At 41.7% G+C, this 21309-nt stretch overlaps 1 protein-coding gene across 8 annotated transcripts in view; it reads left to right on the plus strand.

Moving 5' to 3' along the window:
- LOC147309435 (DENN domain-containing protein 5B-like) overlaps positions 1 to 15574 on the plus strand; it is an 82383-nt gene extending 66809 nt beyond the window's left edge. For 3 of the 8 annotated variants that reach the window (XM_086269010.1, XM_086269013.1, XM_086269014.1), the window contains 14 exons: positions 1376 to 1507; positions 3421 to 3573; positions 3766 to 3844; positions 3926 to 4007; positions 4267 to 4395; positions 4977 to 5098; positions 5523 to 5668; positions 7033 to 7074; positions 7401 to 7519; positions 8281 to 8468; positions 9037 to 9119; positions 9593 to 9719; positions 10059 to 10233; positions 12583 to 15574. In XM_086269010.1, coding sequence (XP_086125136.1) covers positions 1376 to 1507; positions 3421 to 3573; positions 3766 to 3844; positions 3926 to 4007; positions 4267 to 4395; positions 4977 to 5098; positions 5523 to 5668; positions 7033 to 7074; positions 7401 to 7519; positions 8281 to 8468; positions 9037 to 9119; positions 9593 to 9719; positions 10059 to 10233; positions 12583 to 12766 — 1761 coding nt within the window. In that variant the 3' untranslated portion in view covers positions 12767 to 15574. Of the gene's footprint in view, positions 1 to 1375; positions 1508 to 3420; positions 3574 to 3765; positions 3845 to 3925; positions 4008 to 4266; positions 4396 to 4976; positions 5099 to 5522; positions 5669 to 6404; positions 6470 to 7032; positions 7075 to 7400; positions 7520 to 8280; positions 8469 to 9036; positions 9120 to 9592; positions 9720 to 10058; positions 10234 to 12582 lie in introns of those variants that run through there. The other 5 variants (XM_086269011.1, XM_086269015.1, XM_086269012.1 and 2 more) reach the window with 3 other exon arrangements.
- The last annotated feature ends 5735 nt before the right edge of the window (positions 15575 to 21309 follow it).

Genomic DNA, 21309 nt, shown 5'->3' on the forward strand with positions numbered 1-21309 from the left:
GAGATTCACTTTTAAGGTACCGCAAGTAAATTTTTAGGTCCTTCAAGAGGAAAAAAGTTGCACTCATATGTAATTGTGTGTTTCAAAAAATTTACATTCTCATAAACTTGTGAGTGAATCCATCAGAAATATATTGGACCTGGCACCGAGTTATGGAAACCACCATGTTGCCCTCCTGTCTTGAACACAGCGGTCGAGATTTACCTAAATGCGTGTTATCGTTTCATGTATGTGTATGTATGTAGCTACTATGTATGTATGTATGTCATCCTCTTCTGTCTTACCTGAAGCCTCGTCTCCTGACTGAAGTCCGGGCAATAACACAAAAACGTGCATAAACAAGCTTGTTTTTTCTTCATATTGTTGCAATTTGTCACTGTGAGTAGATGAAGATGTGACCATCCCATATCCAGACAGTTATAGCCATTACACCAGTATACCAATGTTAGGCCTCAGTGTCATAAAAAGTCCCATCAGTTTCACTGATGCCATCTAACAGCAGCTAACAATGGCAAAAACAGCAGCTCTTACCAACAGAAACATTTATGACATCTTCAAAAACCTGCCTCAGACAGACTTGAGCTGCACTGACTCATCAACACATGTCGGACTCTTCCACAAAGTTGTACAGCCTCCTTCAGAGTAAATACACATGCAGGCGTATTGACAGCTGAGGGGAACAGCAGAGTGACACCCTACGTTCACTACAGCAGCCTGAGTTGTTTGTCCTACAGCAGACACCATAGCTAGAATTTTCCTCTTAAACTGGGATGGTAAAAAAAAAACAGAATTAATTTAACTGCAATCTCCTGACATCTAGTGGTTAAGATTTTAGACACTGAACCTTTAATTTGAAAAAAAAAAAAAAGGACATCAAATACATCATTGACAGTATTTCCAGCTATTTCCATGTCATGTTCTGCTTTGAACACTTTAAATGTGAAACAGCAGCAGTGGGAAATCTTCTGTTTGTGAGAACAGTGATGTAAGAGCATGGATTTCTCATTTCTGCGAAGCACTCAGAGCTCATTATAGGAAACATTTTGAATTTGGTATGCCATGCTCCAGACTGAGTGATACTTCCTGCCAACACAGCCTTTCTTTTTACTCGCCTCCTGTGTCACACCCTTTAACTTAACTCACTTAAGTTCCTCGAAGTGTCTCACATGAACAAAATTACCATTAACAGTCACAGAACTACTAGAACAGGTTATTAACAGTGTATAAGGAAGGCACGTATTTGTGAGATTGTGCCAGGAGTGAGGATGCTTACCTCAACCTCTAATACGTGTTAACTGCAAACATTCATACAAAAGAATGACACTTTCAGTGCCTGTTATTTAAATCTCACTAAATATCTTCGTCTGCACTTCAGAAGTACATGCAGGAGGCCCGCAGCCTCGGGAAGAATCTGCGACAGCCTAAACTCTCCGACCTGTCGCCTGCCGTGATCGCCCAGACCAACTGGAAGTTTGTGGAAGGGTTGCTCAAGGAGTGTCGCATGAAGGTGAAACAGAACCCCAGCAATGCTTCTGCACTTGGAAATGACCCATGATTCTTGATTCTTGCATGCACTCATTCGCTGTCCTTCATTTACAGAAGTTATTACTGAAAACTGTAAATATATATACAGTTTATACTTCTCAGTTAAAGGGTTACTCTTTTAAACTTAATTATTGACATTTTGCATAAGTGTTTCCAGTTCATTACAGATTTTCTGATGCTTGTTTTAATCAGCTATCATGACCATAGTATTAAATTGCTGCTTATTACACATAAACTGCCACAGGAGTTTCCTGGTAGTCATTACTATTCTTTAAGTTTGTTTCCAAGGGTTTTTACCTGGTTATTAATATGTTATTAAATAGAAACGGGCAGTTTTGCATTTTGCAGCTCTGTTTCCTGTTTATAAACTACCATGGTGAATGAGTGGTAATAACTGTGAAATTACCACATTATTGCGTTCTATCAAAATGACTCCTGTAATGTTTAACGATGAACTGCAGTGTGTCGCATAGAGTACCTCCAAATCCATACTAGAGATGGACCGATCCGATATTACTTATCGGTATCGGTCCGATACTGACCTAAATTACTGGATCGGATATCGGAGGGAAATAAAAAATGTAATCGATCCATCAAATATCAAAAAAGCACCTCAAAAAACTTGCAACATGGCGTAACTCGGCTCATAACGTTAGCACGTCGGAGCAGTATGCATCACGTGATAGAGCGGCTGTGGCGTGTGAGACCTGTCGGTGGTCTGGTTGAGCATTTGGAGCCTCGCTACCAAACGAGCATTTTATCTCAGAGAAAGTTATCCCAGAGAGAAGTAAAGCAAGTGTGTAAGTTCATCTCTGAATGTTTGTAAAGCATTCCAGCGTTAAGCTTGACAACCGATATATGGAGCGACTGCCTCTCCCTCTCTCTCCTGCTGCCACTTCAATCAATGATCAGCTGATCGGCTTTTCTGTCGTGAGTCCGTCTCTCTTGTTTGTTTTTGGCCCACTTTGCACCAGAAAGAGGAAACCAGCGGCTGAACAACAGCAGCACGTTTAAGCTTGATCAGCTGTTGTTAATGTATTTAATATTACTTTCTACTCGAGGATCTTTTTCTACGCAGCTGACGGCTGTAACTGTGCAGGGGCGGATCTAGCAAAGTTTAGCCAGGGGGGCCGATAGGGCATGAACAGGGAAAAGGGGGCACATAGACATACTTTTCTTTCTTATTCTCATTTAAAATGTCGAGCTTTTAATAAATAATTATCCGAATCTTACACCCAAAGTTTTAATCTGATGTAAAATGTATAGAAGTCCATTACTGTATATAGTAACTGTTAAGTCTAATATACCCTAGTAAGCTGTAGCACTTTTTCCTTTGGGAAGGTACCATCTGTGCAGTCTGCAATTCTGTAGAAGAAAGATGTTGAATCTATTTAATTATTGTGGAAAAATAATTGATTTCTGTGCATTTTTTTTCACACTGCATCGAATTAAAGTTGATTACGTCGATTAAGCATCATGAGGTGGAGCGTGGGGGGTGGTTCCCTATTTATAGTGTTTTTTTTATTGATTAAAAAACACACTATATCGGATTCGTATCGGCCGATATCCAAATTTATCGGTATATCAATATCGGTATCGGACATAACAAAGTGGTATCGTGCCATCTCTAACCCATACACATAAAAAGTTCCTCAACTATGACACAAATTCTCCACAATACAAAGCAAGGCTCTTCTACTCCAGTTTGCCCATTTAGCCATCATAAGAAATGATGAAGAGGCACGTCCATCCACAGAATGCAGTGGTTTTTAATATAACTGGAGGGTAGGTTACATGGATGTGTCATATGCCTTGGATTTTAAGTATGTTCATAATATATCACAGTGATTCCTCTAATTGTATGTGGGTGTGTAGACCAAGCGTATGCTGGTGGAGAAGATGGGCCGCGAGGCGGTGGAGCTGGGTCATGGCGAGGCCAGCATCACTGGATTAGAGGAGAACACTCTGATCGCCAGTCTGTGTGACCTGCTAGAGAGAATCTGGAGCCACGGGCTGCAGGTCAAACAGGTCAGCACACACACTGAAGTAAAGATATATACAGTGCTGCACAAATGTTAGGTTTCTTCAACACGCTATAGATGTTGAGGTTCCTCCCTCTGTGTCTGTGTATAATGTGATGCCTCATCCATCGGTGCAATAACTGCTGTTATGTGTGTCATTTCTGTCCTCGGCTCTCTCATGCTGATCGTGATGTTTCAGGGGAAGTCTGCTCTGTGGTCTCACCTGCTGCACTATCAGGCCCGGGAGGAGATGCTGGCGCAGCAGGCTGACTCACCAGGTAACATACACGAACACACACGCAGTCGAAAGCCTCAGTCACATGTTAAAGCATCAACAAAAAATCCATCTCTCCTTGTAGCGCCTCGCTTTCTTGAGAGGAGGAAGTCTGATAGTTCCATAGCGATGCCTTCTCTGCGTGTGTCTCTCATTCAGGATATGAGGTATGACTTTGTTGTCCTTTGCACTGTCCAAGCCTCTTCTACAACAGGTAGACTAGAGTAACACTGTTTAGGTGTTCCTGTTAGTATTAAACATCATATTATATACAGTATACTCGCTGCACGTACTGTAAACAAGTAGTTTGTATGTCCGTGTTGGTGCATCTGTGAAAATGTATAAAATCTGTAAGTGAAGTTAAAGTAAATAACTTTTCCTTCATCTTAAAACCACAGCGTTATTCTTCTTCTCCGTCTGTCTCAGGCATATCCAGAGTATGTCAGAGATCAAGACGGACGTTGGCCGAGCCAGAGCCTGGATTCGCCTGTCCCTGGAAAAGAAGCTGCTCTCTCAGCATCTCAAACAGTTGCTGTCGCGACAAGCCTTAACCAAGTAAGCATTTTGGTGACTGAATCCCACCTTCATATTTACATGTCGTGCACTATTAAACATACATTTTGCAGTCGTTTTCACAGTAAGGGTTTGCATACAGTTAAAACACATGACACAAAGTTGTAGAAAACCCTCCGTTTTATACGATGTGGGAGAAAGTGGCTCTTTTTTGTGTGGCTTGATCATGCCACAGGGGGCAGCAGTGAGCACCCTGAGCCACACCAGTGCAGCACTGGGAGTATTTTTCTGCTGTATTCATTTACAGGAGGTAAAAGGTCCATCTGGCCAAATGACATTCCCACTTGACTTCCACACATCCATTTCTGAGTGAAGTATAACTGTAAGCTTCCCTGCACGCCTCCATTTTGCCCCTTCAAACAAAACAGAAGCGTTTCAGTTCATTGCTAGTTTCATGGTCGGGCTCTCTAATTGTTAGTCTAGAAAGATAACGTTTTATTTTGTTGTTTAGTTATTAAGGGTGCAAAAACTGTCAAACTAAAAAGACTTTTGACATGGATGTTGATGAGGAGAGATGTGATGTACTTTGCTGTATCTGAACCTGACTTGACTGACCGCCACAGGAAGCTGTACAAACGTTACGCCTTCCTGCGCTGTGAGGAGGAGAAGGAGCAGTTCCTCTTCCATTTGCTCTCTCTCAATGCTGTTGACTACTTCTGCTTCACCAGTGTCTTCACCACCATCAGTGAGTTTTCCATCAGCTACACATAACCTCTGACCTCTGGCCACCCACAGCAATGCTTTTCTTGAACAAAAGAAACGTTTTAAGACGAGAAGCTTTAGGTGATTGGAAACAGCAAATTATGCTGTTAAATATGTCACATATCAACGTGTATTTTTATGAACTGTATATATACACTCACACATATAAACGTATATTGGAACTGAAATTGTGTGTCAGCAGCATTTCTATGAAAAGAGGTCGTGTTGTTGTTTATAATGAGGTCGTGTTGTTTATAATGGCATGACATCAAACTCCTGGAAAGCCCTTCAGCCCTCCTGCACCACCTACTGAAGCCTTACAGTAAAAATGTCAGTTACTTTATTCATAGAGCTACGGATCAATAGCTGACTGTGAAATTGTGAGGCTTTTTTTGTCTTTTTTGCAGTGATCCCATACCGAGTCGTCATCATCCCCATCAAGAAGCTGAGCAACGCTATGACCACATCCAACCCCTGGGTGTGCGTCTCAGGGGAACTGGGAGACTCGGGCATCATGCAGATCCCCAAGAACGTATTAGAAATGACCTTTGATGTGAGTACTGTGACCTTTGACCTCCCACAAGTTGATCATGCTGTCAGCCACTCTGATGTTGTGTGCAGGCATTGAGTTTGTGTTTTCTATGTTTCACTCCTTGTCACTGTTTGTCAAACATCACATGGTGCACTGCAGCTTATTTAAAGCCACAGTAATCAAAAATCAGTGTTTCTTAAAGGTGCTGTAAAGAGAATAGTTCATCCCAGAAGTCTCGGGACAAGGCTCCAAAACATGAAGTGATATGTAAAATGCTTCTTGCTTTGGCTTCAGCATTTCTTGAATAGGCAATATTGGACTGGAGAGTTAGTTCCCATAACTTCTGGAGAATTTCTCCTGCTCTGTGTCCACGTTGCACGAGTTTTGCAGTTTTAAGAACTAAGGTTGGGCGAGTGGATGAATGCATCGACCATCGACGATAGGCCGAGCCTTTCGCCGATCATTTTTACAAGAGCCATTCATTTATTCGCCCATGAGTAAGTTTGCTAATAATTTTGGTTGAACCCAGTAGAAGGAGCCAATGGAAAAAAAAATAACACTGTTTTAACGGCACTGCCTTCCATCTGCAGGCACATGCAGCCTCCTCAGAGTGCGCCCAAATTCAGCCATTCATTTCCTCAAACTCATGTTAAAAAAAACAAAAACTTTATTATATTATTTACATTTTAAAAACCCACAATGGAGGGAGGGAAACAAAGAAACTGGCTTCTTTTCCCCATTGTAACTGTGTTTACAGGTCGTTCCAGTGTTTATCCGTCTTACACACCCGACCAAACAACAAATACAAAATGAAACACAAAAGTAAGTTCAAAATAAAAATGTCTCCTCCAGCTAACATAAAAATAAATCTTTGATGTAACGTTAAGTCTTTTGTGCGATTTGGTGCATCTTAAATAAATGAATAATCCAAAAAGTAGCTATAATAACTCTGAAACAAACAAGAAAAGAAAGTAAAATATTCGCTGCAAACAAAACGTATAAATTCACAAAAAAGTCGCCTGCGCGAGTTTATCGCCCATCCTGACTAAGAAGCATTTAAAGCTGCTGTTTTAGTTCTAAAAGTGAACCAGTTGTGGTGAATTTCAGCAGCATCTGCCATCACATTCACAGCAGTCTACTTCCTAAGCCCTAAACAATTCTCCTTTTACCTCAAGAAATTTTCCATCAAGCAAGATCGATTATGAAGTGATGTAGGTCATGTGAAGACTGCCCTCTAGTTGCACTTCTATGCAGTGCACTCCAATTTTGTTTTACAGTGTCAAATCATGCAAGTAGGATTTCTGTGAGCCAAGCCTAGTTTGCATGCATGAGTGAGTTTTATTGTCCTTTCTTTGTGTCTTAACGTATGTTTCCATCTCCCTCAGTCTGCTTTCAGGCCTCACACGCACATCTCTGCCATATTCAAGGTTAGACAAAGCCCTTGCTCTACAGCTCCATCTCCCACCATCAAGCGTATCCCTTTGAAATGCTTGCTTTTCTTTTCTGTGTTTGACTTGCTCAAAGTTGCTCCTTTACCCTGCGTACATGAGTGCTGACTGAAGTTGTGCTCTGTGTGTCTTTGCTCGAGCTATTAGGAAAATATGCTGAAGGAAATGTAAAAAATAAATAAAAAGTAAAACGTTTGTGCCCAAATAACTGAATTAACCAGAGACAGACAAGTATATCATGCACAGTAATGAAAGAGAGTAGGATCTGATATTGTATTGATTAACTAGTTGCTCTCTGTGTTCAGTGTCAGAACCTGGGGAAGCTCACCACGGTGCAGCTGGGTCACGATAATGCCGGCCTCCTGGCTAAATGGTTGGTGGACTGTGTGATGGTGCGGAACGAGATCACAGGACACACCTACAGGCGAGTAGAGGACCTGTCTTTGTTCTGTTGTTGTTACTCATTTAGTAAACTTCCCTCACATGCTTTTCTGTGCAGCCAAATTAGATTGTTGTAGACCTCAGACAACATTACGACCAATAAGAGTGCAGCTAGCAGCTGATAACCGTCCTGTCATGAGTGTAACTGCTGGCGCACGCGTGTCACACTCTGGGCATTTAATAGTTTGCTGTTTCTTGGCAGTTTTGATGAATTTAAAATGAAAATTAATAAAGTGTTTTTTGTTGTTAGTGAGTTAAAAAAGGCATATTCATTCAGCATTATATTATATTATAGAGACATTTGTTAAATTAACTGGAATGTGTGGCTCACTGACAATATTGGAGGTCAATTTTGTTTGTATAACCCAATCGGAGAAAATATTAAATTGTTTGTTTCTCATAACGTCAAAAAGCAGACAAGAAAAGAAACAAGACACTGAAAAATACAAAATATAAAACATACGAAAGACAAAGAGAGAAGATCAGAGCGGAGACGTGTGGAGAAAGAACAAACCGATATACGGATGGAAAACGCGTAGATTTCGCCCGCCTGTGTGTCTGAACCACATTTAGTACATCACCCTCTGATGCACACCAAGTGCTAGTTAGTAGGAACCATTCTGCGTGTTTGTTGATAGCAAGTCAAATATAAAATATCTCCCCTGAAAATCAGAAGAACAAATAGAAAGATGCCAACAGATGTAGAGCGTTGATGTGTAACCTCAGCACCTTGTTGTCCATCAGGTTCCCCTGCGGTCGATGGCTCGGTAAGGGTGTGGATGACGGCAGCCTGGAAAGGGTCCTAATCGGGGAATTAGTGTTGCCCAGCGGAGAGGATGATTCTGCAAGGGCCTGCCGTACACCCCCGCTACAGCGTTCACCTTCCCAGGGCAGACGCATCAGCATCACATCGCTCACCGGACGAGATACCAGTCAGTAACTGTCAGCGTTCTCACACAACAGGAAATCTCTAATACTGAGAATGAAATGTTTTCATTTCCTGACAGGTTTTGCCGCACTTTCTGATATTTGAAGTGCAGGATTTTAAATAGATTTTATCCACAGTAGGAACAAAAGATGGTCTGTGTGCAATTACTCAGTCATCCACCACCTCACTAAACACTTTCAGAAGGCTCTATCGATGTTTTCGTTATTTTTGAGCTTTTATGTGCAATGAATCTCATAATATCATCAAAATAAGACTGCCAGGCTTCCATTAAATGCTTTTTTAAAAACCCTTTCTGCAGTAGTTTTTTGGAAACTTTAAGGCATATCAACTTCTATAATAATAATGATAATCTCTTTATTAAGCTGCCAGGAACTCAATTATATGGGTAATTCTTAAAGTGTGGTTTAAAGCTCAGACTTCCATTGCAGCTCAAAAATGCAGCGTTTCCAGGAAGGATGGTAGCTACAGACATTAGCTGTTGCTACCTCAGGCTGTCAGGGTTCAGAGGTCTGTAGCAGTCTGTACTGATGCAGATGTTTTCCCCATTCTAGAGCTGAATTCAGCACAAATCCAAGAGGGGATTGGGGAGGCAGTGAACAACATCATCAAACACTTCCACAAACCAGAGAAAGAGGTCAGTGACTTTCAGCACTCTGAAATCCTTTTCTAATGAGTGCGTGCCTTATAGCTTAACTACTGCTATGCTGTCTGTGAATTCTGAGTAGTGTGGGTTCTGTTTTCCTGTTTCCATCAGGGAGTGCATTCATTATGTGTCCATAAGTAAAGTTGTGCTTTGACCATAGAAAGTCTGAAAGAGTGATGATCTTTCAAGTTGTAGTCATTTCTCTTCAGTGACAGTCTGTCACAGCACATTGTTGAATCGAATTTTAGAGGTACTCCAACGTTCATGGGAATAGTGTAATTAGCAAAAAGTGTTAAGCCACTTAGATGACAGGGTGCCAAGTTACCTGCCCACACAAGCAAGCTTCGTTACATGTGTGTACTAAGTAACAGACAAAGTAACAGCGTCACTTGCTAAATGTCAAACTTCTTACATTGTATCAACATTTGCTTTTGTGCATTGACGTGTTGATGTGTGTTGCACAGAGAGGCAGTCTGACTGTTCTGCTGTGCGGCGAGAATAGCTTGGTCGCGGCTCTGGAACAGTTCTTCCATCACGGCTTCAAATCTGCCAGGCTCTTCCAAAAGACTGTGTTTGTGTGGGACTTTGTGGGTGAGTGTGAAGAGACGGCACGCTCTGCTGCTGATGAGGAAAACTGTTCAGTTTGGCCCATGGCAGAAAATCAAGGGCTAAACTGTGTTACAATGTGTACTGGTTTTACTGGATTAAAGAAAAAATGTGGAATACCTTTTTATTCATGTGTCATGGTTTTTATACATGTTTGTAGAGGATTATACAACATTTACAATTATTTTTGTGTAATCTGGGCTTTCAAATGAATTTGTAACATAGCCTTCAGCCTAGTGTTCTCAGTTTGTTGAGCTGTTACACAACAGTAGAGAGCTTTAAGTAAGCTGATATGGTGTGTGATGCTCCTCTAAAACCCTACAGAGAAGGCTGTTGCCTACATGGAGTCAGCTGACCAGGTGGGAGACCTTCAGGAGACCACTGAGGCCATGAAGATGACCTGTCAGTCACTCTGTCATTACTTCAATGCGATCAACTCCACCTCCAGAAACATCGGCAAGGACGGAAAGTTCCAGTTGTTAGTCTGCCTCGGAGCCAGGTCAGTGTGGAGACAACGAATTAATGTAAATTATGTTGTGAGCTGTGATGGAAGCTGTTCCTGCGCAGGTGTGGGCTCTGATAGCATCTTTTGATTTGTGATTATTCGATCAGAAATTTGACATATTAAAAACATGTCACGATTGTGGTCAGAAGTTTTCATTTGTCTTGGATTTCCTCTAGGGCAGGGGAGACAGGACAAAATAAATGCTCACTGTCGAGGCGAGTGCTGTGTGGCTGGCAGCAAATGCAGGACTCTCAGACGTCAAGAGTGAAACTCTAATAGCAGCTTTCATTCAAACAAAAAAAGTAAAACCTCAAACTAGATATTAAACTGGACTCAAGAACTAAATACTAAGAAACATGAACTAAGCTTTAGTCATGAACACAGACAGGAAACCACCAGCATGGTGAGGGTACGCCACGACACAAAGCAAAGAAAACACAGGGCTTAAATACACACCAGAGTGATCAGAGTGGGAAATGGGAGGGAAACACAGCTGGGATTAACTAGCCAGAACGAGACAAAGGAAGCAAAACTAGATACATTGACATGAGACGAGGGACCGCCAAAATAAAACAGGTATAACAAAGATGTGGACTTGACACTGAGACAGAGAGACATGGCTGACCGGGAAGACAGAGGGAACACGAGGACGAGTGTGACAAGACGAGGAACACGAGACAGCCTAATGACAGAAACCAAAACCATAGGACTAAAAATATAACACAGCAGAACCAAAACCCACGAATTACAATAATTAAAGAATATAACTAAAGCACACAAACACTGAGTCACAGGCCACAGGTGACACTTGGCTTGTTTTCTTTTTTTCTTTGTTTCTCTTCACTGTGGCAGAAGTTAATGATAATTAAATGCAAAGTGGTGTATAAATACATGGTGAGTGAAGAAGGAAGGCACAATGTATCATGGGAAGCCCCTAGGAGCCTAGGCCTAGTGCAGCATAATTAAAGAAGGGTCACCTGATACAGCCCCAACTACAACCTTCATGAGAAAGGAAAGTTTTAAGCTTAATCTAAGTAGAAAACCTGCTTTTCTCCTGAATCCAAACTGAAAGCTGAGGGTTCTGCCTCCCATTCTACTTTTAATGCCCTAGGAACTAAAAGAAATCCCACAGTCTAAGCGCAAAGTGCTCCTTTGAGATGATATAGTACTTTGAGCCAGGGAGCCGATCCTCTTCATTGGGCATAGATCCTAGAAGGAACCTTCAGTGGATTCTGCACAGGCTGAACATGAGCAGCCAGAAGCTGAGCCAGAGGGTCCCATGTTGTCTGAGCCAGATGGCTGCTACTTTCAAAACTAGCAGATTGTTGTGCTTCACCATCAGTTGTTTTAAATTCAGCTACCAGCTCGGCTTTCCCTCAGCCGTTAGTCTCCCGGCCTTTCTCCTTGTCTTCGGCCTCCTCCCAAGCATTGCTGGCCTCCTGTTGGGCCACCAGATGGCCTCTGCCGTAGCTGCTGCTTCCCTGTCTTGCCTCACCATCGCTGGCCAAGTCATCTCTGGTAGTCCACCGTCTTCATTGCTGGGCTCCTGTTCTGTCTTCTTATGGACAGCCTGCTCTCAAGACTCCTGAGGGTTTCATTTGTTCTCCAGAGGGGCTTCAACTTGTCTTCTTCTGGCCTCTTTCCCAAGTCTCTGTCTTCATTGCCGGCCCTGTGTTGAGCCTCCGGATATTCCACCTGTCATGCTTCATCTCAATACCAGACCCAGTAATCCACATTGCTTATCTTTTTAGTCCTGTTGAAAATCTGCAGTCTCACCACTGATTAACATTTAAGTCGATTTAACTCTTACTACGTTTAACTGACACAGACTGTTTACTTACATATTGTTCATAGCATAAGCACACACATTTACTATACACTACACATATTAAATTGTCTGTCTCATTATTACAGTTAATAAAACTAAAGCTAACACTACTGTCGGTATGCAGAAAAACATTGTTCACTGAAATTAAAATTAAACTGGACTCTTGAATAAGACTAAACCAAATCATATTGTGCGTTCAACTAAAACCAAACTAAACAATAATTAGGAGATGTCCTTGGGTTGAGTCTCTGTCAGTGTGGTCAGGATTGTCACCTCAGCAATGGGAGGCTTTGTGTAGCAACTCAAACTGAAGCTAATTCAGTTCAGTTGTGTTTATATAGCAACAGTCACCTCGAGGCGCTTTATCTTGTGACATAATGCTACAATAATGAATAAAAATAATCAAACCAAACTGAAACTAACATTTTTTAAAAACTAAATTGAATTAAAAATTGAAATTTAAAATGCGATAAACTGTGAAGTTTTAATAATTCTGATCACTGTTGGCCCCACAGAGACCGCCTGCTGCCCCAGTGGCTCCCCCTGCTCGTGGAATGTCCAGTGATCCTGCAGATGTATGAGGACACAGCAATGCTCAGAGACCCTTCCACTCTCAATACCCTTATAAGCGTCCTTGAGACACTGCACGACTTCTCCATCACACTGGAAGCCTCACTGGTCAAAGGCATCAACCTTTAGCTCCACAGGACTCTGGTTAATTTTCTGTCCTCCTCTTCAGTTCACTCTGTCCGTCTAACTGTTAGCTCCTTGGCCTTGTGATTAGATGGATGATAAGGTTTGGAGGACATTAAATTGAAAGGACAATTTGGAAACCAAAGCAATAAGTTCCACATGTTCTCATGTTGCTTGATTCTTCATGAGACACGTTAAAATTTGTGGGTGACCCATGAGCTTGCATGCAGTATTTCCACTCTTCCTGTGAATTTCAAAGACTATTTAAACAAAAGATCAGACCAAGGATCTGTAGTTTTTTACTTGATGAACTAATGCTGTTCATCACAGTGCACAGGTTTCTGCAGACATATCAGCTTTTAGAAGCACTTCCTGCCTTCCATGTATTTGTTATTTCAGTACACTTGGAAAATGACTGTTTGGCTTCCTGCTCACATTAAACTCAAGCTGCAAGTCAAAAATCTGTTCCAAAAAGACTTTTGCAAAGCAGTTATTCACTGTCATGTTTGAGGGAACTACTTTTTTATATTCCCAAAAACTGTTCATCTGGACGTAGCGGTGGCCAAGCGTACGACTGAAGAAGTCACTTGGATGAGTGACGAAACGTCCAGATGAACAGAATCCACTTTTTGGGATTTCCTTACCTTGATGATTGAGCATGAAAATACTTTCTATATTGTTTTTGCTTTAAGGTCTTTTCTAGGCTGCAGGATTGTCGTTGCTGATATGAATCACAGCATCTTTCTGCCTTATTGATTCTCTTAGTGTACTGAAATATGGCTGCTTGGAAGAAAAACAAAAAATTGAGTGCATGCTGAAATGACAGCATAGAGACATAGCTGTAGCAGCAGACATGTAACAGCTGTGTGTAGCATAGCCCCCTTCAGTTGGTACGAGTAGATGCATTATCTTACCTGTAACTGTTGGTTATAGTAGCATCAACCTAACTGTTGTTAGCGTGAGCAACAATGCTTTTGTGCACGGAAAGAGTACGATGCCATGAAGAGACTGAGCTGAGGGATCACTGACACAATGACAGACTCAGTGTTAAGAGTTTAACCTGTGGCTAACATTCCTACCTACATTATACATCTATGTCTCACTTCACAGATGTGCGCATGTAAGATCAGGTTTTAAGGCTGTGTGCCTTACAAACACAATTACACCATCTGCCTACACACAAATTCATGTAGGATTTCTTGCCAGTTTGCCAGTTTCAACAACTAAATAACAGCTAAACTGTAACACACAGGCTCATCTAAGAATGAAAAATGAATTTCAGCTGATTTATGCCTTTTCCTTGAAACCAGCGTGTGTGGGCCAAAAGTGTGAACTCCTACACTATGGAGATACCTGACACATTAACAATATACGACAGAAATTAATTCAAGTATAACATTAATGAATTAAAGTCCTGGCAGTTATTAAACTTTTCCACAAAACAACAAAACGGTTCTTTCAAAAACAATAATCAGTATACACAGTTCAGCTTTTTACTGCATTCATATCAAACATCAGGAATAAGCTGAAATTTTAGAACGTTTACTTCACGTTTCTATAAACAAGACTGAGTGTAATAGCACCCATTTGTCACCAATTAGCATAGGAAGCGAGAAGTAGCAGGTTTATGGTCTTAACAACTTTCATGCTTGTGTGTGTGTCATGATTCCCGTAAAGTCCCACTTCAAGCCAGTCACAGGTTACGTTTTTAGTCCCTGTGTAACAGCCGCAGTAGCACTGGCTGTTTATACACTGTTTAAAATCTAGATTTTATTTTTTGTAATAAAGCAAACTAGCCTATGCTAAGCTAAATGTTCTTTAATTGTTTAAAGGGGTTTTTATGTAAACTGCAGACTTGGCATAAATGGATGAATTTCACAATTAGAATTGTTAACCTTGTTTTCTGTGGTCCATAAATGTGTCATGAAGGGACGCGCCATATTTGTGTTTCACCTCCTCTAAATGCGCTCAAAATGTAAATATGTTTGGCAGCAGAGAGTAAAATGTTTGGAAATGTGTATCTTGGGCAGATGTCCTATCTTTGAACTTTTGCAGCATTAGCAGTTTTGTGTTGCCTGTTGCTAAATGGATACTTTCAGGTGTACATATTGTCAACGCACGCTGTCATTTAAGCTGTATTCATGTGGCACTCTAATGGATTACAAATAGCAGGGGAGTTTATCTGCTTTGTTACGACAAAATGTGGACACGGTTGCATTTCTGCTGTTTCCAGAACGGCGTATGTGATGGGCAACACATCCTGCCTTCCTGTGTTTTTAATTTATATTGACTTTGACTGGCTGACAGCAGCACTGGTGTTTTATGGTGGACAAACCTGTGGAGTAAGTCGATGCGTCCTAAGCACCTTTAAAGTAGCCACTATTTCTCCTTCATGTGCCCCTGCTGATTAACCTGTGGGACTATTGACAGCTCCAAAGCACAGACATGGATTCCTCCACCTCTTCCTGGACGTCTTTATGTACGGACTATTTTTCTGGCAGCACCAGAAACGACGTGTGGAAGATGACCATCCACCCTAGTAGTCACACTTCATGCCAGCGTTGGGACTGACTGCTCTCTACTGATATTTATTGTTCCTCAATAAAACACCGAAGTCTAAGATGTGTGTGTGTGACATGTATAATTTTGAAATATAATAATATTATAAAATAAAATATATTTCATGCCAGGAAGTCACCACTTTTAGACTCAGTTGCTTGCTAATCTTGAGCAAAGTTTTAGTAGAGGTTACACTGGCTGTTGCTTATTTTGTTTTGCATGTGTATTGCTTATTGGTTAAATAAAGTATTTATCTCATGTCAGTCAAAAATGTTGCTACAAATACTCTTTGTAACAGCTGAAATTCTAATCTTGTTATCCTGTTGTAACTAATGAATTTCTCCTTTGGAGGAGTAGAGTTTTTCTTTTCAGTTTCACAGATAGTTATATAACACATGCAGTGCTTTACCTGCTTGCAAGAGAGAGACTCATTAGAGATCATGTTTAAAAATTCTAATTTTATTTGTCACACACACAGTCATACACAGTACGATATGCAGTGAAATGCTTACACAACTGCTCGTGACCTAAAGAAAAAAAGAAAAGGCTATGAATAGGATAGGAAATAAATCCATCCATCCATCCATCTTCATCCGCTTTGTCCGGGGCCGGGTCGCGGGGGCAGCAGCCTAAGCAAAGAGGCCCAGACCTCCCTCTCCCCAGCCACCTCCTCCAGCTTATCCGGGGGAATACCAAGGCGTTCCCAGGCCAGCCGAGAGATATAATCTCTCCAGCGTGTCCTGGGTCTGCCCCGGGGCCTCCTCCCGGTGGGACATGCCTGGAACACCTCACCCAGGAGGCGCCCAGGGGGCATCCTTGTCAGATGCCCGAACCACCTCAGCTGGCTCCTTTCGATGTGGAGCAGCAGCTGCTCTACTCTGAGCCCCTCCCGGATGGCCGACCTTCTCACCCTATCTCTAAGGGAGAGGCCAGCCACCCTTCAGAGGAAGCTCATTTCTGCCGCTTGTATCCGCGATCTCGTTCTTTCGGTCACTACCCACAGCTCGTGGCCATAGGTGAGGGTAGGGACGTAGATCGACCGGTAAATTGAGAGCTTCGCTTTTACACTCAGCTCCCTCTTCACCACGACGGACCGGTGCAGCGTCCGCATTACTGCAGCTGCAGCCCCAATCCGTCTGTCGATCTCCGGCTCCCTTCTCCCATCACTCGCGAACAAGACCCCGAGATACTTGAACTCCTCCACTTGTGGCAGGAACTCATCCCCGACCCGGAGTGGGCACTCCACCCTTTTCCGGCTGAGAACCATGGCCTCAGATTTGGAGGTGCTGATCCTCATTCCCGCTGCTTCACACTCGGCTGCGAACCGTTCCAGTGCGAGCTGGAGGCCCTCACCCGATGAAGCCAACAGAACCACATCATCTGCAAAAATCAGAGATGAGATTCTGAGGCCACCAAAGCGAAAGCCCTCCGCCACTTGGCTGCGCCTAGAAATCCTGTCCATAAAAATTATGAACAGAACCGGTGACATAAATATGAAAATTAAAAAGGGTAAATTTAACTAGGATGGAATAAAATAAAATATAAAACTGAAATAACTGTACAACACAAATTAGAATGAAGGGTAAATTTAACTGGGAAAGAAGATAAAATATATAAGTTAAAGTTGAAAATAAAATAACTGTACAACAAAATACACAATACACAGTATAGAAATATTTAAGAATGTATACAAATATAAATATACAATAACAGCAGCTGTACAAGTATTAAATGGAAATGAAGAAATAGAAGATTTTTAGGCCAAAGTGCAATAAACTCAGAGTTCTCAGAATTTAAAAGTAGCAAGTTATGGATGCCTGTAGTTAAACTAGTTGATTTGTGTCATCTGGATGTGTGTATCACCTCCATAGAAAAAAACATATTCAATTCAATTTTATTTATATAGCGCCAAATCACAACAAAAGTCGCCTGAAGGCGCTTCATACATACAGAGAAAAACCCAACAATCATGTGACCCCCTATGAGCAAGCACTTTGGTGACAGTGGGAAGTAAAAACTCCCTTTTAACAGGAAGAAACCTCCGGCAGAACCAGGCTCAGGGAGGGGCGGGGCCATCTGCTGTGATTGGTTGGGGGGAGAGAAGGAAGACAGGATAAAGACATGCTGTGGAAGAGAGACAGAGGTTAATAACAGATATGATTCAATGCAGAGAGGTCTGTTAACACATAGTGAGTGAGAAAGGTGACTGGAAAGGAAAAACTCAATGCATCATGGGAATCTCCCGGCAGCCTACGTCTATTGCAGCATAACTAAGGGAGGATTCAGGGTCACCTGGTCCAGCCCTAACTATATGCTTTAGCAAAAAGGAAAGTTTGAAGCCTAATCTTGAAAGTAGAGATAGTGTCTGTCTCCTGAATCCAAACTGGAAGCTGGTTCCACAGAAGAGGGACCTGAAAACTGAAGGCTCTGCCTCCCATTCTACTTTTAAATACTCTAGGAACAACAAGTAGGCCTGCAGAGCGAGAGCGAAGTGCTCTAATAGGGTGATATGGTACTACAAGGTCATTAAGATAAGATGGGGCCTGATTATTTAAGACCTTGTATGTGAGGAGCAGGATTTTGAATTCTGGATTTAACAGGAAGCCAATGAAGGGAAGCCGAAACAGGAGAAATCTGCTCTCTTTCTAGTCCCTGTCAGGACTCTTGCTGCAGCATTTTGGATTAGCTGAAGGCTTTTCAGAGAGTTTTTAGGACTTCCTGATAATAATGAATTACAGTCGTCCAGTTTGAAAGTAATAAATGCATGAACTAGTGTTTCAGCGTCACTCTGAGACAGGATATTTCTAATTTTAGAGATGTTGCGCAAATGGAAGAAAGCAGTCTTACATATTTGTTTAATATGTGCGTTGAAGGACATGTCCTGGTCAAAAATGACTCCAAGGTTCCTCACAGTGTTACTGGAGGCCAAGGTAATGCCATCCAGAGTAAGAATCTGCTTAGATACCATATTTCTAAGATTTTCAGGGCCGAGTACAATAACCTCAGTTTGATCTGAATTAAAGAGCACAAAGTTAGCGGCCATCCAGGTCTTTATGTCTTTAAGACATTCCTGCAGTTTAACTCATTGGTGTGTGTTATCTGGCTTCATGGACAGATAGAGCTGTGTGTCATCAGCTTAGCAGTGTAAATGTATGCTATATCTTCTAATGATGCTGCCTAAGGGAAGCATGTATAATGTAAACAGAATCGGTCCTAGCACTGAACCCTGTGGAACTCCATAATTAACCTCAGTGTGTGAAGAGGACTCTCCATTTACATGTACAAACTGGAGTCTATTAGATAGATATGATACAAACCACTGCAGCACAGTACCTGTAATACCTACAGCATGTTCTAATCGCTCTAATAGGATATTATGGTCGACAGTATCGAACGCTGCACTGAGGTCTAGCAGGACAAGCACAGAGATGAGTCCACTGTCAGAGGCCATAAGAAGATCATTTGTAACCTTCACTAAAGCTTTTTCTGTGCTGTGATGAGCTCTGAAACCTGACTGAAACTCTTCAAATAAACCATTCCTCTGCAGATGATCTGTTAGCTGTTTGACAACTACTCTTTCAAGGATGTTTGATATGAAAGGAAGGTTGGAGATTGGCCTATAATTAGCTAAGACTGCTGGGTCTAGAGATGCTTTTTGAGTAAAGGTTTAACTACAGCCAGCTTGAAGGCCTGTGGTACATAGCTGATTATTAGAGATAGGTTTTTATGATTATTGGTAATTTTTTCTCTAATGATAAGAATTTTATTTGTGAAGAAGTTCATGAAGTCATTACTAGTTAACGTTAAAGGGATGGTTGGCTCAACAGAGCTCTGACTGTTTGTCAGCCTGGCTACAGAGCTGAAGAGAAACCTGGGGTTGTTCTTATTTTCTTCAATCAGTGATGAATAGTAAGATGTTCTGGCTTTGTGTAGGGCTTTCTTATAAAGCAGCAAACTATTTCTCCAGGCTAAATGATGACCCTCTAAATTTGTGACACGCCATTTCCTCTCCAGATTACGAGTCATCTGCTTTAGGCTACGTGTTTGAGAATTATACCACGGAGTCAGGTACTTCTGATTAGAGACCTTAGTTTTCACAGGAGCTACAGTATCCAGAGTCGTACGTAGTGAGGAGGTGAAATTATTAACAAGATAATCGAACTCTGTTGGGGTAGCGTTCAGATAGCTGCTCTGCTCTGTGTTGGTACAGGGCATTGAAGATGATAACAGTGGGTGGATTATATTCTTAAACTTAGCTACAGCGCTTTCAGAAAGACATCTACTTTGATAAAGTCTACTCTCCACCGCTGTGTAATCAATTATTGTAAATGTAAATGTTATCAGGAAATGATCAGACAGGAGAGGGTTTTCAGGAAACACTGTTAAATGTTCAGTGTCTATGCCTTATGTTAAAACAAGATCTAGAGTGTGATTAAAGTGGTGGGTGGGTTCTTTTACATTTTGACAGAAGCCGATTGAGTCTAATAACAGACTAAATGCCATGTTGAGGCTGTCATTTTTAGCATCTACATGGATGTTAAAATCACCCACAATAATTATTTTATCTGAGCTCAGAACTAAATTAGATATAAAGTCTGAGAAATCAGAGAGAAACTCTGTGTAAGGCCCAGGTGGACGATAGATGATAACAAGTAAGACTGGTTTCTGAGTTTTACAGCTGGGGTGGACGAGGCTAAGCATCAGGCTTTCAAATGAATTAAAAGTCTGTCTGGGTCTTTGGTTGATTAATAGGCTGGTGTGAAAAATTGCTGCCACACCTCCCCCTCGGCCTGTGCTTCGAGGTTTCTGGTAGTTAGAATGACTCGGGGGTGTTGATTCATTTAAACTAACATAATCATCCTGCTGCAACCAGGTTTCTGTAAGGCAGAGTAAACGATTTGTTGATCAATTATTAAGTCATGTACTAACAGAGACTTGGAGGAGAGAGACCTAATATTTAATAATCCACATTTCACTGTTTTACTCTTCGGTTCAGATGTGGATACTGTATTGTCTCTAGCTTCACATGTCTGAGAACAGAATCACCAATTACCAGAGTTTGACCCCCGGCGGGTGTGTCGCCGAGTGGGGAAAAACGGTTAGACACATGAACAGGTTGGTGGTGTACCTGGGGCTTCTGTTTAGGACTATGCTTCCTCCTCACCGTCACCCAGCCGCCCTCTTTCCCCAGCTGCTTGGGATCTGCCGGGGAACAGCCAGCGGGCCTACGCCATCTTCGGCTGCACCAGCTACAGGGGCCTGGCTAGCTACGGGTGAATGAAGGGTGCGAAGCAGAGTCTCCAATTCAGTAATCCTGGCCTCCAGAGCTGCAAATATACTACATATTCTTTTCATTGTTTTGTGTAAGGGAAACTCTGATCATGTGAAAAGCATTGGTCCCAGCATAAAACTAAGTTAAATTCCATAACCAACTTTTTGTGTCATCGAGTTCCTGTCTGTCTACATCTCAGGATTTCTTTCTGGTATCTAACAGCAGAGGGGGTACTTTTTGGCAAACTGTCCCCATTACCAAACCGATTATACTGGATGATGTTGCTGGCTGCACAATGTTGACTCCTCAGACTCATTTAAGTAAAATGCTAATTTATGCTTCTTAACTGGACAGATTGGTACCCTCCAAGTTTAGCCGACTTGTGTGGGAAGTGTACTTCACGTGGAGCTCTATATCACCACCTGTTTGAGAGAATAAGCGTCACTGTGGTTACAACCACTCACCAGTGGCTTTATGTTTAATGACGCACTTAATACTCATGTGCGGAATGGTTCTTATAGAGCATTTTTGTATGTACTCGAGTAGGGCTTTTTGAAGTTTTGTGAAGACATTTCACCTCATCCAGGAGGCTTCTTCAGCTGTGAACTGGCTCTTAAACAAACCTGCTTAAGTAATGTAACCCAAGAGTGTTTTTGGTTTTTTTAGTTTTTTTTTTTAAAACTTAAATAATAAAAACACAAAAACCACTACACTTCAC

The sequence above is a fragment of the Aulonocara sp. 'chitande type north' Nkhata Bay genome, linkage group LG17, assembly GCF_057382095.1.
Source record: "Aulonocara sp. 'chitande type north' Nkhata Bay isolate Kocher_YH1m ecotype deep benthic linkage group LG17, A_spYH_male_GT1.1, whole genome shotgun sequence".
Taxonomy (NCBI): Eukaryota; Metazoa; Chordata; class Actinopteri; order Cichliformes; family Cichlidae; genus Aulonocara; species Aulonocara sp. 'chitande type north' Nkhata Bay.